This window comes from Sesamum indicum, linkage group LG2, assembly GCF_000512975.1.
Source record: "Sesamum indicum cultivar Zhongzhi No. 13 linkage group LG2, S_indicum_v1.0, whole genome shotgun sequence".
Lineage (NCBI taxonomy): Eukaryota > Viridiplantae > Streptophyta > Magnoliopsida > Lamiales > Pedaliaceae > Sesamum > Sesamum indicum.
Window position 1 is genome coordinate 12,083,327 of NC_026146.1, and position 18,814 is coordinate 12,102,140.

At 36.0% G+C, this 18,814-nt stretch overlaps 2 protein-coding genes across 2 annotated transcripts; both read right to left on the bottom strand.

Moving 5' to 3' along the window:
- LOC105155947 (transcriptional regulator SUPERMAN) lies at window positions 961-3,519 on the bottom strand. Its single transcript, XM_011071936.2, has 2 exons — window positions 2,609-3,519; window positions 961-1,121 (listed from the first exon to the last, which is right to left on the bottom strand). Exon 1 carries the CDS (start codon window positions 3,465-3,467, stop codon window positions 2,622-2,624), a length of 846 nt encoding a protein of 281 aa, XP_011070238.1. The 5' UTR covers window positions 3,468-3,519; the 3' UTR covers window positions 961-1,121; window positions 2,609-2,621.
- On the bottom strand, window positions 6,217-14,921 carry LOC105155948 (dolichyl-diphosphooligosaccharide--protein glycosyltransferase subunit DAD1-like). The gene is made up of 5 exons (XM_011071937.2): window positions 14,739-14,921; window positions 14,562-14,609; window positions 7,282-7,369; window positions 7,144-7,187; window positions 6,217-6,670 (listed from the first exon to the last, which is right to left on the bottom strand). Exons 1-5 carry the CDS (start codon window positions 14,823-14,825, stop codon window positions 6,587-6,589), a joined length of 351 nt encoding a protein of 116 aa, XP_011070239.1. The 5' UTR covers window positions 14,826-14,921; the 3' UTR covers window positions 6,217-6,586.

Here is an 18,814-nt window from a genome sequence, read left to right on the forward strand (position 1 = left end):
TCCAAACTTCAAACTAGAATACAATATAAATATATGTCCGACAAAACCTCAAATTTATTAAATTAATTAAAAATGTTGTTGATAAATTTAAATTAAGTGACATCACACTAATTAATTTTATTTTAATATTAATATTAGATAATTATTTTTAGATTATAAGTTTTTTTCATAATATAATGGACGTAAAATAATAACATGATCAATGTTACTAAATTGAGTTTTTTTAAAAAGAATTCAAAAATAAAAAACTTGGACTAATTAATTTTTTAATTGTGTACGTATAAAAAAGGTTCCCCTTATATGATGTGTCAATTAATACCACATCATATATTTTTTAAATTAAATTCATGTAATAGCCTTATCATGTATCATTAACCAAAAAAAATATTTTCCCAATTTATAATGCCACATGAGATTCTGGTGGCATTTTCCGACAACTTTTGAAAAATTCCGACAAAAGGAGGATCAAAATTGAGCAATTAAAAAATTTGACAACTATTTTGGAACCCTAAAAAATTAAAGGACTAAAATGGAAAGTAAGTATATATAATTAGAGGACCAAAATCGCCTTTAATCCTAAAATGTAAAAGTGAATTACAAATAACAAAACTTTCCTCATCAATTAAAACAATTATTTTTAATTTTTTTTGAAAATATAATTGTATATACTAATATTTCAATGATATAAGTATAAATAAAATTATAAACTTAATATTTTTTTGTAGTTAATTCACCTAAAAATATATATTTCTATACGTACAACGCACATAAACATGTTCTAATGAGACTAAGACATGCATATTTAAAGTTACGGGACTAAAAATTTGATTTCCCCTCCATTTCCAATGGGTATATTTTTCTGCTTTTTTCAATTTATGGCATTGAAAAGTCCTCCGCAGTCTGTCTTTTTGTGATGGAATTTTTATATTTTCCATCACAAACTTCTCTTTGCAAATAAATAATTCTTTTGTAATGATAATAACAATATCCATTTCAAACTAAATTTACTTATCATAATAATTATATATTATAATTAATAACCACACCAACAATTTTAAACAAAATGGGGATAATTATCTCTGCGTACCCTTTGAAGTTTGGCCATATGACAATCAGCCCACCTACATTTTCAAAAATTATATGCAGATTCTGTCAGAGTACGTGGGGTCAAAAAGTAACTAAGAAATAGCAGAAAGAGTATTAGAAATAGTTCCGTTATCAATAATATCAAATAAATAAAATTTAAATATTATTTATTATTAGAATGGACAACGCCTATTATGCAATAAAATAATATCCTACACATATAACAGTATTTTTAATCCATAACCTCTAAGGTTATGGGGCCTTAATTTCGCTAATTGAAGAAGACATGATTGGCATATATATATTTGTTGTTATAATCACAATTATCAATAACTTTTTTAAATTATATTTTAATTATATGTGTGGCAATATTATACAAATAATTAAAAGATATTTAAGTAACAGTAATATCATACTTAGAATTACAAAATTATATGATTCCTGTTAATTAATTGATGAGTCAAATTAACTCATAATTTTATTATAGATGCATGACTTTTGACTTCAATTTAGACTAGGTTCGAGTAGAATGAACTAAACTTGAGTTTTATAATCTTGAATTTCAATCTTAATGTAAAAACTCTTTTATTTTTGTAAAAGGACTTGAAGTTTGGGGTAGAATGCAAGTTTGATCCACTAACTATAGGGTGCTGGCACTTTTAAATTGTCACAATGAGGGTTGTAATTAAAAAAAAAAAAGTACATTCAGTCCAAATCTCGTTTAAAAAAATTAAATTAATCGAAAATTATCACATGACTAATATGTAACCTAGTAAATTTGTTGAATTTTAATTTTTTCGGACTTTTACAATCTACATGGCACGAGGAATGCAAAGAGAAAATGCAATTCTGATCCTATATATAGTTAGAGTCGGTGACACATGTAATCCAGACATCACTAGAGTAAAAATACCACGTCAAATCCCAAAGTTAAAGGGTCACGTGCCAAGCATGCATGTGCTGATTCTTGATGATAAATATAGTCCTTATTTGCGAATTCAAAACATAAAAAAGGATCAAAAGTTTTATCTCCAATAGTTATAGAACCAAAATTACATTTTTTTCATAGAAGTTTGGGACTGAAAATTTGAAAAATTAGGGATGAAGTCAAGGAATTAGCAAAGTCTAACATGTGGTGCAATTATAATATGCATGGTGAGCGACAGAAAGCGGCCAAACTTAATATGTACGTTTCCTTAATAATCCCTGCGGAAATACACGTCCGGACATATATATATGCTCAGACTTCAATGTTGAAAATGACACTGCACTGCAAGCTTTATCGACTCATATTGTACTGCTCCCAATCCAACCCTAGCTAGCTACCATCTTTTCTTTTTCGACGTTCATTCCTAATCCTCTTTTGGCTACTTCAAAGGTTACCAAAACCAACAAGATGAACAAATGAAGCAATGCTTGAAAAGATCAAAAGCACCATGGAAACTAAGTAATTTTGACAGAATTCAGATATATATATCTTGCAAGAAACAGGAAATAATGGCTTACAAGTGAGGAACAATACATTTTTATTCTGTTCATGGCCTTGGAGGCGGTCGTCGTCCCAGACGAAGTTCTAGATCGAGCTCTTCGATGGCTGGATCTTTGTCGTTTTCATCGTTGTCGCGGTTGTTGTCGTTGCTATAATTAGATGCTGAGGGTTCCGTGTTGCTGGAGTGACATAGTGAAGAAACGAGGCTGTTGGCTGGCATCGGAGGAGCATTTAAGTGTGAGATGGGAAGGAGAGGAGATGGAAAATCTGTGGAGGGTCGAGTTGGGATTAGGATGGTGTTATGGTTAGGTAAGGGGTAGAGAAGGCAGAATCCATTAGCAAGGAATTCATGGCCCGTTGGGATAAGTAGGTGGGACGATGAAACGGTTGGAGAGGGGGGAAGTGGCGGCTCTTCTTGTAGCCTAGCACGATCCCGGCGGTGCACGTTCATGTGACCGCCGAGGGCTTGGGCGGACTGAAACTCCCTCCGGCAGAACGTGCACATGTAAGACCGTGGCGGCCACGTGCATCCCAATACATTGTCCGTTGTATCTTCCTTGAACGCCCGGACTTCCCAAGAATCATCGTCGTCTCCAGACATTTGCTTCTTGTTCCACATCAACTCACTGCTTGGTGAGTGCGTTTGAATTTGGTTTGATTTTTGAAACTGAGTTAGGGGTTGAAGCCCGAGCTCAGTGGCCATGACACTAATAACATTTAAAGGTAAAATACTAAGTTGATAGAAAGAGAAAGATATATCTGCTGCAAGAGAAGATGAAGACTGGTTCAAAATTGGGGATGGGCTTAGTGGGGAAATGGGGACAAAAGTCTCAGCACCGAAGATATCAACAAAGTTTTCATGTATGTAGTTGGATTCTAGTTGTGAAGACATAGATGAACAATATAATAACTTGCCCTCCCCCCACCCCACCCCCCACCCTTTGGTTAGTGTACAGAAAGGAACACTCTGTGCATTGGCTTCAACGTCGTCACAACGTCAGTGTCGAACAATCTTTTTCTTCATCCTCTTGAGATAAATAATATATACATATACCTCTTCATTAATTTGTATGGATTGGCTGGATTTGTTCCTTGTAAGATATATTGTCTACTGATATTGGGTTCAAAGTTCTGAGTATCAATCCAAATACTAATTCCATTTTTTATACTATAATTATAGTTATTCGATATTTTTAGCACGATATAACTTACTAGAGTGACAATTTAGTTTTGTATGTTTTACTTTTTGTGATTTTAAAATTGGTTGGAAAGTGATGAAAATTCCATCCAATTGACTTGAAAATCAAAAATTTAAAAACTTAAGACTTTATCCCAGTAAGTTATAGAATCAAAATGCCAAAAGATTATAATTACATGATACTGCAAGAAAACGGCTCAATAACAATAAAAAATTTAATACTAAAATCAGTGTCGAGCTAATTGACAAGTAAAAATTCTTGTTTTTAATCTAAATTATTCAATACATAAATTTTGACATTTGTTGCCAAATTCGTTAGAAATTAATTTTTTTGTATTAAACAGTATAGAATTGGCAGTAAGAAGTTTATTTGCTATTTAACTCGATGTTGATTATATTTTATTACAATCAAGTCATTTTCTTGCAGTAGAACCAAAATAACATTTACCCTGAAATGTGGATGGTTTATCTATTTATGTATAATTAATTATAGTTTATAACTACAAAAAAATTAAACTTGTAATGCTTAAGTAGTTGCTTAATTACTAATATTCTTTAAGGTAAATTACATTTTGCTATTTGAACTGTATTTCTTTTTATTTTTATTATTTTTAAATTTTTTTATGTCAACTTCCCATCTCCACTTTGTGAAATTTGTCCATTGCCATATATGGCCGTTTTCTGGCCGATTTTTCTGCTTAAAAAAATTATCACATGCACTGCACATGATATTTTACCTACATATTGCTCTTAAATATCATATGCACAGTACATGTGATGTTTTTCTAACAGAATTATAAGAGTCAATAGTATTTCATTACAAAAAAAAAAAGGAATTATGAGCGGGTTCAGGAACTATTCTTTTTTTTAACGAGAAAATACTACACTGTTGGACCCGAGTTTGGAATGGCCATGGATTGGGAGCTCATTTGTTGTAATAGATGATGTTCCTAATTATTTGGAACTATTGGGTGGTGATCGTTCCTAATTAGTAATGAATTTTGTACACTTATTCTCTATTTTTTTGTTATAAAAAAATTGTAACATATTTTCTTCCATGGAAGGAAAATTGGTTCCGTTTTTTGTTCACGTCTCTATGTAAAATCTCTGCTTCCACCTTACTTCATGACCACCTTTGCCTGTTGTCACTTCCCCGTCTCTATTTCTCCAAGCACTCCCATCTCTGCGACGGATCTGGGTATCTGGCACGACATCGCTGCCCGTCGCTCACTAGACAGTGATGGTCGGTGGAGATGGAGCAAAGGCCCTCCACCGGCGTGTGTATATATATATATATATATATATATTATATCTAGACCGATTATTTTTTACTATTTTAAAATCAATGATTATTAAAAATTGATTAAATTTTATGATTATGATGCAATAATAAAAGATCCAATTATTATTATAATAAACAATAACTTATAATATATAAGGATATAATGGAAAATGACAAAAAAAAATTGACACCGTTAAACCAAATAAACGGCAAGGGAAAAGCGTGCAAAAATTAAAAAAATACATGAAGTTTTTTGCTTATATTTTTAACACAAAGAATTTTTAATTAAATTTTTATAACACGTGAAAATTTTTTCCTCGTATTTATGAAAGAAACTAACAAACACCGAATCAATATCTTCAATAAAAAATGGTAGCAAATCCATCTGCTTCTTGTTAAAAGTTATCTTATGATCTCAAATACTTCTTCATTGGTATTCACTAGAAAAAAGACACTAATGAAGCAGCTTCATCCCAACCATCACCTTTTCTTGTTTAATGTTGAACCCAATAAAACGCAACATAGCGAAAAGCAGATTACATCTAAATTAATATAACACCAAGGAAGACACTTTTTATTTAAAAAATAACATTTATGATACCATTCTATTACTTTTTTATTGTGTCGATAATACTCTTTGATGCAAAATAAAAATAAAAATTGCTCTTTAGGATTGTATCCGACTTGAGATATTGAGCCTGCTTTTTCACAAGTTTTGAGAGGAACCTACAAAAAATTACATTAGCATTGCGACACATAAGTAAATAAATAGTTGAAAAATAAAAATGACATAAAAATAGAGCAGTACAGGATGATATAATAGCAAGTGATCATACAAATGAGTGCTTTCTTGGACCTAGAGCATTTTTTAGGCATAACTCTTAAATTAATTTCAGTTTTTTAATGTAATGCATCAATTAAAATACTTTATTTTTAATTATAATATATTTTTAAAGCATGAAAAATTATTTACTATATACATACAGAAATAAACAATAACTAGTATTTAATAAAAACATCAGCAATACGTATTTCCATGATAAATTCAACACACTCATCAATTTCCTTCCCATTGAAACCATTCACTCTCTGCTTATGTTATCAAAAAAAATTAAGACCCTCAAATGCAGAAGTCCAGTGAAGCAGCCTACTTATTCCCTCTTATTAAAATCTTCAGTAGATTTGCAGCAGGCACAAATACATTATAATAGTTCTACGGGGAAACGGACAAAAAATAAAAGGTTAGTTAAGATATGTTATGAGAACTTCGGCCACCTATTATTATGTCTTACCAAAAAAGATAAAAAGATTAAACTGTATAGCATGATTCAGGCTTCAGGAATATATTTTGTCAAACTAATACATTGAAAGTCTATATCAGTTATGGGCCAATGCTGTTTTTCCTTGTATCGACCTCAGCAACGGATAGAACTTTAAATTAAGGCCATGAAAAATGCTATCGTTCTGCCTGGTTGCATCACAGAGTACCATCTGAATCTGGAGAAGCTTGTTTCTTTTGCAGAAGATTGACTTATCCCAAGAAGTTCATGATAACCAAATGAAGTACCAAATTGCAGAGAACAAAATCCGCAAAAGCACGCTCTGGAGGTAAATCCTGCAAATAGTAGATACAAAATCAAGTGATAAGGGCTACCAAGCAAGACTTCAACTAAAATAACCTCGGAAGACTCCATGTGATAATATTGTCTGTATCCACACTTCCCTTCTGTAGTATTAACCAATATGGTTGCTACACTGATCTGACTTTAACCAATCTGTTAGTAGGACTACGAGATAGAACAATTTCCTTTTTATCTTCTCAAAGAAAAAGCCAGAAGTTCCAGGGTTTCATGCTCAATAGTTAGATGAAGTCTAACAAAGGTAGACCTATCCTCACAGCCAAGTATTTTAGCTTAATACTTCCAGAAAGTACAAATGCCAACAGTTGAATTGATAAATGATTAAGTAACTGGAAAAGCAAAATAGCGATTTCAGGGCTTAAAAGTTTTCATAATTCTCCATGACAAACAAGAGAAGATTGATACTGATCTATTGGTGGGACAGAGAATTTACTCTGAGAAGCATTACCTTGAATTCCTTGTTTTCTTTGTTTACTTGAATCCGAAGACTAACTGTCACCAAAAAAAGCAACAATCTGATAGTCTCAGATTCCATAGATCCAATAAATATTTTGGCACAAAACAAATAGTCATGCAATAAACTTACCAGCAAGGACCGCAGTTCCCACACACGAAAGAACCCCTGAAAGAAAGGAGTTGAATGGGAATGATCCAACAATAGCCATGTAAACTACCTGATATCAGCAAACATCAAGCAGAACATCAGTTTCCCCATGGTAGTAACAAGAAAGCAGATTTTTTAAGAATTGTATGCATAAGAAATCAAAAGCTAATTGCTACGATATAGTTACAAGGTCACAGCACATCTGATATGTCTGATTTGATTCGATGGACTGCTAAATCGTTTCAACAAAGCACATGGTTAGACCACTGAGTAAGATGAGTGACATTACAAGTCTAATGAAATAGAAAATATGATGGTGTTTTGCATTTAGGGCACAATCAGCTATTCGATATTAGACCAGAGAACATAACTGAGTAACACATTTGGCTACTTTCTTCTAGATCGTTTCCTTCGTTATCCATAGTTAAAACAGCATGAGCCCACATATATTTATACATCACTTAAACAAATTACCTAATGTTCAAAAATCACATCTTACAAAAATCCACCATTGTTCTTATATCCTGTAGATTGTCGTCAATTTTATAATCATATTCAAGAAGCTGATAGATGCTTCTTAACAAATAGGCAAAATTGCACTTTTGGTCCCACTAGATAGAAGGTTGTTCAGTATACATCGACACATGGAAAAAGAATTCTCTCATATGAGAGATTCTCTCCCCTCGAATGAGGGTTTCCTTTTATTCTGGTGCATCTAGGATTTCTGTTTGTTTGCTCAAGGAATATCACTATCTCTTAAATACACCTCACCAATCAGTTTATTCCATAAATGTTTGTTACTTTTGGATTTTAGTTTGTCCTTGTTTGTCTGTGCCGTGTGTTATTCTCTTGCCTTTGGTCTGTCTCTCTACTTTTTTTCTGGTTTGTTTTCTTGGCCTTTCTACTATCTCCTTGCCTAGATTGTCTCATGTTTTTCTCCCTTCTCGGTTATTTGTTTTCTGCAGTCGGTTTGCCATTTGTTTGGTGCAGATGGTTTGCTATCTTTCAGTCAGCTTATTGTGGTATTGCATCCAATACTTGCTTCTCAACCTGGAATGGAATGGATCTGGATAGGTTGGGGAGTTCTCTATCCCTAGGGGGGATGGACGAGAAGGAGGCCACCTTACCGCATGGATTGTGGCATCGTGAATCGGATAATCAGGGTTTCTTTGTGGTTGGCCGGGTCCTTAGCCAGAGATCTGGTCATTCTGACGTTCTTCGATCTACGCTTAGTAATGTGTTTAGTGCCGTCAAAGGTATGGACTTTAAAATCATTGGTCCAAACAAGTTTCTTCTTCATTTCAACCACCTTGGTTCGGAATCGTGAGCAAGGCCCTTGGGCATACAAAAAAAAACTGATTGTTTTGGCTTGTTTGATTGGAGATCAGAATCCGAATATTGTCGATCTAGATTGGTGCGAGCTTTTCGTCTTAGCCCATGGTCTGCCTCAGTAAAATGACTCGAAATATGGCAGAATTTATTGGTAACTAGATTGGGAGATTTATTGACATTGATTTGGACTCGAATGGTTCCTCATGGGGCTCTAATCTTCGGATGCGTGCTGCCATCGATGTGACATCATATGCTTAAGCTTCATACTGTTATGGGAGATGAACATAAAGTACCGTTCACTTACGAGAGACTACCCAATTCTTGCTCCCTATGTGGCTGTTTGGGACATATCTCCAGATTGTGTCCGATTCAGTTTCACGACGGTTGTCAAGATTCGGGGGAAAGCACCCCCTTCAGGCCACGGCTCCATGCTCCACTCCCATCTAGAAACAGGTTCCGTTCCGGCCAATCTGGTGGTACTAATGCTTCCCCTCCTATCATGCAACCTGTTGGTGTTGGGAGACCCAATAGAGGTGTTCCTCCTCACGCTCGGGGCACGGCTAGCTTTGATGATTTCCCTACCTCTCCAAACCCATCCATTCACACCAGACTCCTCACTTTATTCCAGTACATCCACCCCCTTAGAACACAAATCCGTCTCCTACTTCCCCTCCCGCAACTATGACCGATCAGCCACCCATAATCCATTCACACGTACCCCACCACTTACTCTTAACGGCTCCGTCTCCCCCACCTCCAACTGATCAAACCACTCTTGCAACTATACCTCTTACCTTCATCTTGCAGCCTCCCCTAGCCGCCTCTATGCTCAAACTGACAAGCAATCTAATACCCCAAACCCTTGAAATCCATACACCAAACATAACCCTGTCCGCCCTAAAAAAGGTGCACTATCAGTTACACCCTCACAGCTCACAGCTCACAGAGCAAAAGCAAAACACCCGAAGCTCTCTCAGACATCACCAATTGAATGTGGGAGACTGCTAAGCAGTCCCGCCAAGAGCTATAAGTCTCCTAGCTTGGGACTGTCGAGGTTTGGGGAACCTCGATAGTGTTCATGAACTCAATTCACTTATTCGAGTCTACCCACCCCAACTTGGTGTTTTTGGCTGAAAGCAAGTGTAACTCAGGCCGGTAGGAGTTCTTAAAGCGGAAATTGGATTTATTTGGAGTAGGCATGGATTCACGGGCGGAAGCGGAGGCCTCGAGCTGCTGTGGGATAAATCAGTCACTGTTCAACTCCAATCGCTATCCAGATTTCACATTGATGCCACGATTTAGTTGGATGATGGATGAGATGCTTGGCATTTTCCCAGGTTCTATGGGGAAGCTGAGAGGAGTCGACGTAAATATGTATGGGATGTTTTATCATCTTTGGGAACACAATAAAACAAACCTTGGCTATGCACGGGGGTTTTAAATGAAATACTAATGCAATCGGAAAAACAAGGAGGGGGAGCGAGACCCGTATGGCATATCGATGACTTTTGGGACACACATCAATAGTGCAATTTGCAGATATGGGATTTCATGGCTAGGAATTCACATGGAGTAATAATCACTTGGAGCCAAACACCATCCATGAAAGATTGGACCAAACCTGTTATTCACCACCTTGGACACAACTTCTCCCTAATGCTTCAGTTATCACCTATCCCCCGTTTAATCTGATCATATCCCCATCTTGGTAAGGCTAAGCTCTGGACTGGGACTAAATTTGCAAAAGAAGAATATTTGGCTCTTCAAGGCAGGATCCCGAGTACGAGGAGGATGTTAAGAGATGGTGGTCGAATCTGACTGCTACAGCGAGTTCCTCACAGTTTTCAGGTAAATTAGAGGCATGTGCACGGGTGCTTAACAGCTGGAGTGGCAGTAGGAAAAATTTTGATATCCATCGCATACCTCAATTAGAGAAGGAAAGAAAGGTTTGGTTATGACAACGAGTCAACAACAGGAATACAAACTTCGGGATGAGCTAAAAATCTTGATTGCACAACGTGAAATATACTGGCAACAGCATAGTCATGTGGCTTGGTTACGAGAGGGAGATCGTAACACAACTTTATTTCAATACAAAGCTAGTGCGCGATGGAAATCTAATGAAACCCGTAAGCTGAATGATGAGAGTGGTACCTATTTTGACAAGGCGGAAGGTAAGCAGTGGTTGGTGGTAGAGTATTTCCCCAAGCTGTTCGAATCACGGACCCCAACTGAGGAGATCGAGTATGGAGTGCAATACATTACACGGTCTCTTAGCGCCATTTCAGCATTACAGAGGATGATGTTTTTAGCGTGGGCGCTATTTATTTCACGTGGGCGTTATTTCAGCATTACACGGTCTCTTAGCGCCATTTCAACATTACAGAGGAGGAGCATACGAGAGCAATCTTTCAAACGGGTCCTTAAAACATCCGACCCAAACGGTATGCCCCCTATCTTTTATCATCATCTCTAATATATCATTAAGCATGATGTTTTTGAATGTGTCCTTGACCTTCTTAACCATTGCATCTTACCTTCTACTATCAACGATACAAACATAGTTCTTATCACAAAGTGTAAACAGCCACACACACTTAACCAGTGCCACCCCAATAGCCTTTGCATTGTCATTTACAAGATCACATCAAAAACCATTGCAAATAGAGTAAACCTTTTCTGGACAAGATCATTAAAAGCTCCTTACTGATAATGTACTTGTTGCATATGAGTTGAACCACCTCACGAAATCTAAAACTAATGGTAACAAGGCATTTATTAGTAAGGCGTATGATAGGGTTGAGTGGGTTTTCTTGAGACGTGTCCTTACTAAAATAGTTTTCCAGATAGGCTTGTTCGTCTTATCATGTTGTGTATTTCATCCGTGACCTATTCTTTTGTTGTGAATAGGCAATGCTTTTGGTTGGTTCACCCTCAAAAGGGACTGCGGCAAGGACCTGTGTCCCATATCTTTTCCTTTTGTGCACTCAAGCTTTGAGTTATTTGTTAAGTAATGCAGAACAGGTTGGAGTTATTATTGGAGTGGTTGTTTGTCATCGTGCCCCAAAGATTTCACATCTTTTTGCCAATGAAAATCTTGTGTTTTGCCAAGCATCAATGGAGGCAATGCACCACATTGCCAACTTGTTGGATGCTTATAAAAATGCCTCCGGCCAGGAAATTAACTTCAGCAAGTCCACTATTTTATTTAGATCTGTTTTGACTTACTAGACCATATTCATTTTGTTCTTAGCATCCGAAGACAGGAGTGTCATGAGAAGTACCTAGGCCTTCTGGCTATTGTGGGAAAACCAAAAAAAAGCAGTCTTCGGATCTATTCGGGATAGAGTGTGGCAAAGGATTAGTGGTTGGAATGAGAAGTTCCTATCGCAAGCGGGAAAGGAAGTTTTGGTCAAATCAGTTCTTCAGGCTATCCCAACCTACGCTATGTGGGTCTTCAAGCTTGCGCACACTTTCCTTCGAGAGCTCCATTCTATGATCTTGGATTTTAGTGGAATAATCGAGGTCAAATGGAAATTTACTGGCTCACCTGGGATAAGTTATGTCCATCTAAGCAGGACAGAGGCATTGCTTTACTTAAGGCAATGCTTGGGAAACAATTTTGGAGGATCCTCACAAGTCCAACCGATCACTCCTCACTTTTCAACGATGGTTGGAGCCACGGTCTCTACACATATTGATGCATCATCAGGAAACTGGAATAGGGAACAAGTGGAAAGTTTATTCTGTAATGCAGATTGTGAGATCACCCCTTGCTCGTGGTAAGCACTCTAATATCCCAGTATGGCATTATTCTACAAATAGTGCCTATTCAGTCAAAAGTGCATATCATCTCTATCGCATGCAGTCGAATGGTGCTACCTCGTTTCATATCCCATCTGTTGGGATTTCATTTGGAAAGCACGAGTTCCCCATAAGGTGCGTGTCCAGGCCTGGAAAGCATGTAGGTATGGCCTCCCTATGTGCGTTAATCTTGCTTGTAGAATTGGAGATGTCCCTAACCTATGCCAACAGTGCGCGATGGAGCCCGTGGATGCTAGTCATGCGCTAATTACCTATTTTATTGCTCGACAAACGTGGGCTTTATCTAATATTCATTGGAATATTATTTCGGACCTGAATGATAATATTGAGTTTTGGGTGCGGCATGTTAGGAAACAGTACACCTAGAGACGATGACTTTAACCTATTTCTGTTAATTGTTTGGGCCATTTGGTATCATAGAAATGTTGTTGTTTCTGAAGGGCAACAGGCTGCTCCACATCATACTATTGATTTCGCCATCTCATACCTACATGCTATTAGGGGGAGCCCAACATGAAAGATGGAACGTGGAGACGATGGGCGCACCCTTTTTTTGGTTGAAACCTCCCTCGGGTAGTATCAAAGTAAATTCCAACGGTGCCATCTTTGAAGAGGTCCGCCGGGTGGGTCGTGGAGTCATTGCTCGAAAGAGTTTCGTTCGTGCATTGAATGGTTCTCTGATCGTATCAAACAAGTGGCAACACCAGAACTAGCAAAGGAGTTGGCTGCACGGGAAGTAGCATGACTGAAAGCTAAACTGAAGGCCGTTTTACTCTATATAAAGTACATAAATTGAGGAAAAATGATGTTCTGTCACTAATTTTCCCTCCACAAATCATCTTCCAGCATGTGCAGTCCAACTTTTTTCCTCCAAGACCTGTTCACTAACAGCACGTCTTGTTGCCGTTAGGGTTTTGGTACTACATCAAACCCGTAAACTGTAGGACCAAAAGTGGACAACCCCCTACCTACTGGGACCAAAATTGCAACTTTCCCATCAAATACTAGCTTGTGCATACATGAAATTTTTAAGTATTTTAATTATCAAGGTATCCCAACAGAGTAAATAAACAAAAAGATCCCCCTTCTATTTATGTGTCAATGTAAAGGGTTGGGTATCTCGTTACTCCAACATTATGGTAACTTTTGTACTTTTTAGCTTAAGGCTCATGATCTTCGGCCAATCTGTTAAGGCGTCCATTTACTCCATTATGCTTGGATAGATTCCTTGCATTTGTAGATGTAACGCCGGTGATCTAATGCAGCATAGATCATTCAGCAGTGAGAAATTTGTCTCCGAAGGTCCCAAGAGACAACTCTTAACTCCAAATTGACTATCTAACCCAAGGTCACACCTCTATAAACATTTGATTGGATGCAGTGATGTGAAGTCCCAATGTCCCTAAATAGGAATGGTGCACTCAATTCTACTTAAGAGTGTCAACCTACACTAGCATTAAGGAGTATATTCATGCTAAAGCACCAGAAAGAAGTACAAGAAATGACTGTGATTCTATTAAGCACTCAAAGTAAGAATCTGGCCAGACTATATGGTTGTCCAAAGATTTCAACCACCATACAAGCTGAAACCAACGGTCTTGCACACTGTTACCACTGTACTGCCTCACTGCATGAATCACTACCTCTCCATGCTTTTCTCTTGATTCAGCCAATTTGCTTGGATGCAACCAACATACCCACATTACCTTATGCCCATCCAACATCACAACTCAACTCTACACCAGGAACAAAGCCTTTGATCTCGCTCTTAACCGCAAAAAGTCCTTCGAATACATGACAAATATCTGTCGTTAGCTGAAACATCTTATTTCTGACCCCAAATTACCAACCAGATCAGCAACTAAGAAAATCCTACAAACTTCCCAATTTTACGCGGCAAACTGTAATCACACTAACCAACCTAAAAATTCTGAAAACTATCTTACTTTATCCTAGCCCACACGAAAGCAAGGAGCTATATCAACTACTAGATACATATTCAAACTTAGAAAACGAATTCCCAAACATGGAAATCATTTCAGATCACTTCAAATCAATGAAGAAAGCACCATAGATCGATATACCCAATTAAGTGTTGAACCAACCTGAATTACAGCAGTAACAACCGCAAACACAATGTAGAGATCGATTATCTGCATGTCAATGAAATAATGTCATTTTAAGTTACCAAAAAATCACTTGAATTTCTGAAAATTACCCACATATACGTAGCGTCTGTACACTTATTACACAGGAAAGAAGCGGGAGCATTGGAGACAGACCTTGAGATTATTGGGAGTTGCGGCGTAGGCAGTGCGGAGAGAATGAAAAAGAGCTTGGGCATCCTTTGTCGTCGCGGATCTCCCCATTTCTCACACTCCAAATCTCTCTGCGTGCAAGACTCCAACAAATACTAAAAGCCAAAACCCTTGTCCGAGGACCGCAAGTCACTTGTGACTCTGTGTACCTATATTTTTGTATAAATCAAATTGGTATTCGCTACGCTAATATAAGTCTAAATATGTAAATACCTCCCATCTTCAATAAAATTATAAATATATTTTTTATATTATAATTTTAATTATATATATTTTTGTTCGATGGTCAAAATTTACACTAGCACCTCTTAGAAAATATTTGTGTACTAAATTTAATTTTAAAGAATGTCAATATAATTTATTTCTATATTTTTTAAATTAGACGCCAGCAAATTAGTGGTGATCAGAAACTTAAAAATCCCAAACTGCTCGGACCAAAAAGAAACGAATCGTTTTTTATAATTTATCTTTCGAAACACAATTTTAAATTTAAAAAAACTACGTCGCACTTATTGGTTTGATTTTGATTTAGAACTAATAAAGTCACAGAACATTGAATCGAATCGTGAACTATATGATTGAAATTTTAAGTTATACATAAAATAATTTGATAAAATTAATTAATTATTCAGAAGAATATCATATTCAAAATATAGAAATTCAATGTTCATATATTGTCAAAGGTCCACATTGCAAGGCTTATTTTTGTAAAACTTAGATTTGAGCTACATACAACAAAAAAATGTATTTGAGTCTTGAAGATAACAAAATCAATATTTGAAGCCTTTTAGTGGGGATTTGGCATTCAAAATGCTTTTAAAGACTTTTAATTGTATTATATATTGAATTATTGTGTATTTAACTGGAATTGTTCTGAAACTTGTTACATTTTGTTACTTAAAGACTTCAGCTATATTTTTGTTAGTTTCAACGTTTGGAGAACTGCCAAAATCATTTGAAAATCGCCCTAAATTGTTCGAAATCACACTTCTGATTTTGGTTTTGAAAGAGGCAAGTTGAAAAATTATTTTATAAAATTGTTGATCACAATTCGATTTTATATAATTTAGAAAAATTGAAATCACACTATGATCACTCCTACTGCAAATATTAATAGATAAAAAAATTTCTAAATTGGAAAAAGAACACAAAGCAACTTCCATGGGAGGTGGTAAATTTCTTTTTCAAAAAATTGGGGATAGTGTTGTCCTTTTTTCTTAGGGAAAATTACACTTCCTTTCTCTAAAGTTTGGTGTAATTATATATAAATCTCCTATAGTTTTGAAAAATTACATCTAACATCTTGATGTTTGTTTTCGAATCAACTTGATGCCAAGAAATACATCAACTTCACCCATATCCTTCATTTCAAACTTATTTTTCAAAAATAACTAGGTTTGGGTTATAATTTATAGACATGATTCTATTAAAAGAATATCATCTACATACGGACGTAGAACTATCATTTTATCTCCCTTAACCTTACAGTATATACACTTATCATTCTCATTTACGGTGAAGCCAAATGCAACAATAGTTTTATCGAACTTTTCATACCACTGTTTGGTTGTTTATTTAAGTCTATAGAGATACTTAACAAGTTTACAAACCTTGTGCTCGTTACCATGTGCTACAAATCCCTTAGACTGATCCATGTATATTTCCTCCTCGAGTTCACCATACAAGAAGGTTATTTTCACATCCATCTGGTGAATCGGGAGATTATACAACGAAGCAAGTGATATAAGCACCTGAATTATAGTCAATCGAGCTACTGGAGAATAGGTATCGAAATGATCTATTCCCTTCTTTTGTTTAAAACTTTTAGCCACCAATCTGGCTTTAAACTTATCGATGGCCCCATCAGGTTTCAGTTTCTTTTTAAAAATTCACTTACACCCAATTGTAGTACACCCGGAGGGAGATCATCTAGTACCCATGTTCCATTAGAAACAATGGAGTCCATCTCACTTTGGACAGCTTCTTTCCACTGCTTAGCTTTTGAATAAGCCATAGCATCTCTAAAAGTTACTGGATCGTCCTCGATGTTCTAAGTGAAAATATCATTTCCAAAATCCTTGACAACCTTAGCTCTCTTACTTCGTCTTGGTTCATCTAACTCCTCATGAGTCGGACTAGTTCTACTACCCCACATTTGACACCTTTTCTACATGTTCAGGGATAGATGTGAAGGCAAGTGAAACACTTGAAGGTATTATTATTTTCATAGAAAATACATCTTATATGGAGATAGCATCACGAAATTCGACTATTGTGTTGACTTCAATGCCTAGACTTTCTGATTTAATAACAAAAAATTTCAAAGCATAACTTGTCTCCACATAGCCTAAAAACATATCATCAACAGTCTTAGGACCAATTTTTTTCTCGTGTTCTAGGACCAGCACTTTTGCTAGGAACCCCTACACTCGAAAGTATTTAAGGCTTGGTTTCCTATCTTTCTACAACTCGATAGGAATACTCACATTGTGTTTCGAGAGACTCTATGCAGAATATGGCAAGCATTCTTCAAAGCCTCTCCTAACAAATACTTTGATAACCCGAAGGTTAGTAGGAGACTATTAATCATGTCTTTAAATGTCCTACTCTTTTGTTCAACTACTCCATTAGATGAAGGGGAGTATGGAGAAGTCTCTTCATTAATAATGCCAAAATTTTAAGGATATTTATTAAACTTACTCAACTCATACTCTCCTCCTCTATCAAACCTTAGTTGTTTAAGTTTCTTTCCAGTTTAGGTTTTTGCTTCATTTTTAAACAAAATAAATTTATCTAATGTTTGATCCTTATTTTTTATGAGAAAAACGTAATAATATCTATTGTAATCATCAATAAAGGTAATAAAATAACGTTTGTGGTCCCTGGTCAAAACTTCATTGAACTTACAAATATATGTGTGAACTAAATCAAGTATTTTTTAATCCCTTTCAACTGACTGATAAGGTTTTCTAACTTGTTTAGCTTCTACACATGCTTGGCCTTTGTGATTTCGTTTAATATTTTGACTAAGAATTAAATTTAAATTCATCATTCGTTTGATTGAATTAAAATTTACATGACCTAACCTACTATGCCAAAGATTAGAAGATTCCACATTCAATCCAATAGAATCAGAATTATCATTTTTATTATTATTCTCAACTCAAGCTTTGAACAAGCCACCGTCTAAATAACCTTTATCAACAAAAATATCAAATTGTTGAATTACAACTTTATTGAATTTAAAAGCTAATTCATATCCCTCACTAACTATTACAAAACAACTAATAATATTCCTTTTGACAGTGGGTACATGATGAATTCTTTTTAACGACAAATGCGGCTTGAAGGAAACTTTAAGTCTGTGCTTCTTATCCCAAGTACTTCAGCTACATTGGAGTTCCCCATGCTTACTGTCCTTCCACGATAGCTTGATAAGACACAAAAAGATATTTATCAACACAAACGTGCACATTTACTCCAGTATCAATCAAGTAATCACAAAGTTCGTAAATAGTCAGGAGTTCGAGTTGTACTAATACATACCCTTCAATTGCTCCTAAGGTGCTAGCACTGCTAGAACCTCTCACAACCATGTTGACAGTTGTCTGCCCAGTCTTGGCCTTTTTATCAGGACAAAGCTTGGCCCAGTGTCCAATGCCCACAATTCAAGCATGATTTGTTTGCTTTTGGTTTCTTATTTTTGGTAGCCTTGTCTTTATTGATGGGTTTTTGAGTTCGAGTTAATTTATTCACTTTTTGTTTCCTCATTATTATATTGGCCTTGGGTTGATGCTCGACCGGCATCTTATGGGTGTAATTTCTATGCTCTTCCTCAATTCTGATAGCAATCATAAAATCATCCAGAGACAGTCTCCATTTTTTATGTTTGAGTATCATGCCAAAATTTTTGCAAGATTTTGAAAATTTGTCCACTATGGATATAACCAGAAACTTCTCAGGAAGTTTCATCTCAGCACAACCAGAGCATGCCCAAGGTTAAACTCGTGAGTCTATTCAGCTACAGACCTGTCCTCAAC

Coding starts and splice junctions, on each gene's coding strand:
- LOC105155947 (XM_011071936.2), bottom strand. CDS start 3,467: ATGTCTTCACAACTAGAATCCAACTACATACATGAAAACTTTGTTGAT.
- LOC105155948 (XM_011071937.2), bottom strand. CDS start 14,825: ATGGGGAGATCCGCGACGACAAAGGATGCCCAAGCTCTTTTTCATTCT. Junction 7,370..14,561: donor TTGTTACTGCTGTAATTCAG/GTTGGTTCAACA, acceptor TGCTGATATCAG/GTAGTTTACATGGCTATTGT. Junction 6,671..7,143: donor AAGAAAACAAGGAATTCAAG/GTAATGCTTCTC, acceptor TACTATTTGCAG/GATTTACCTCCAGAGCGTGC.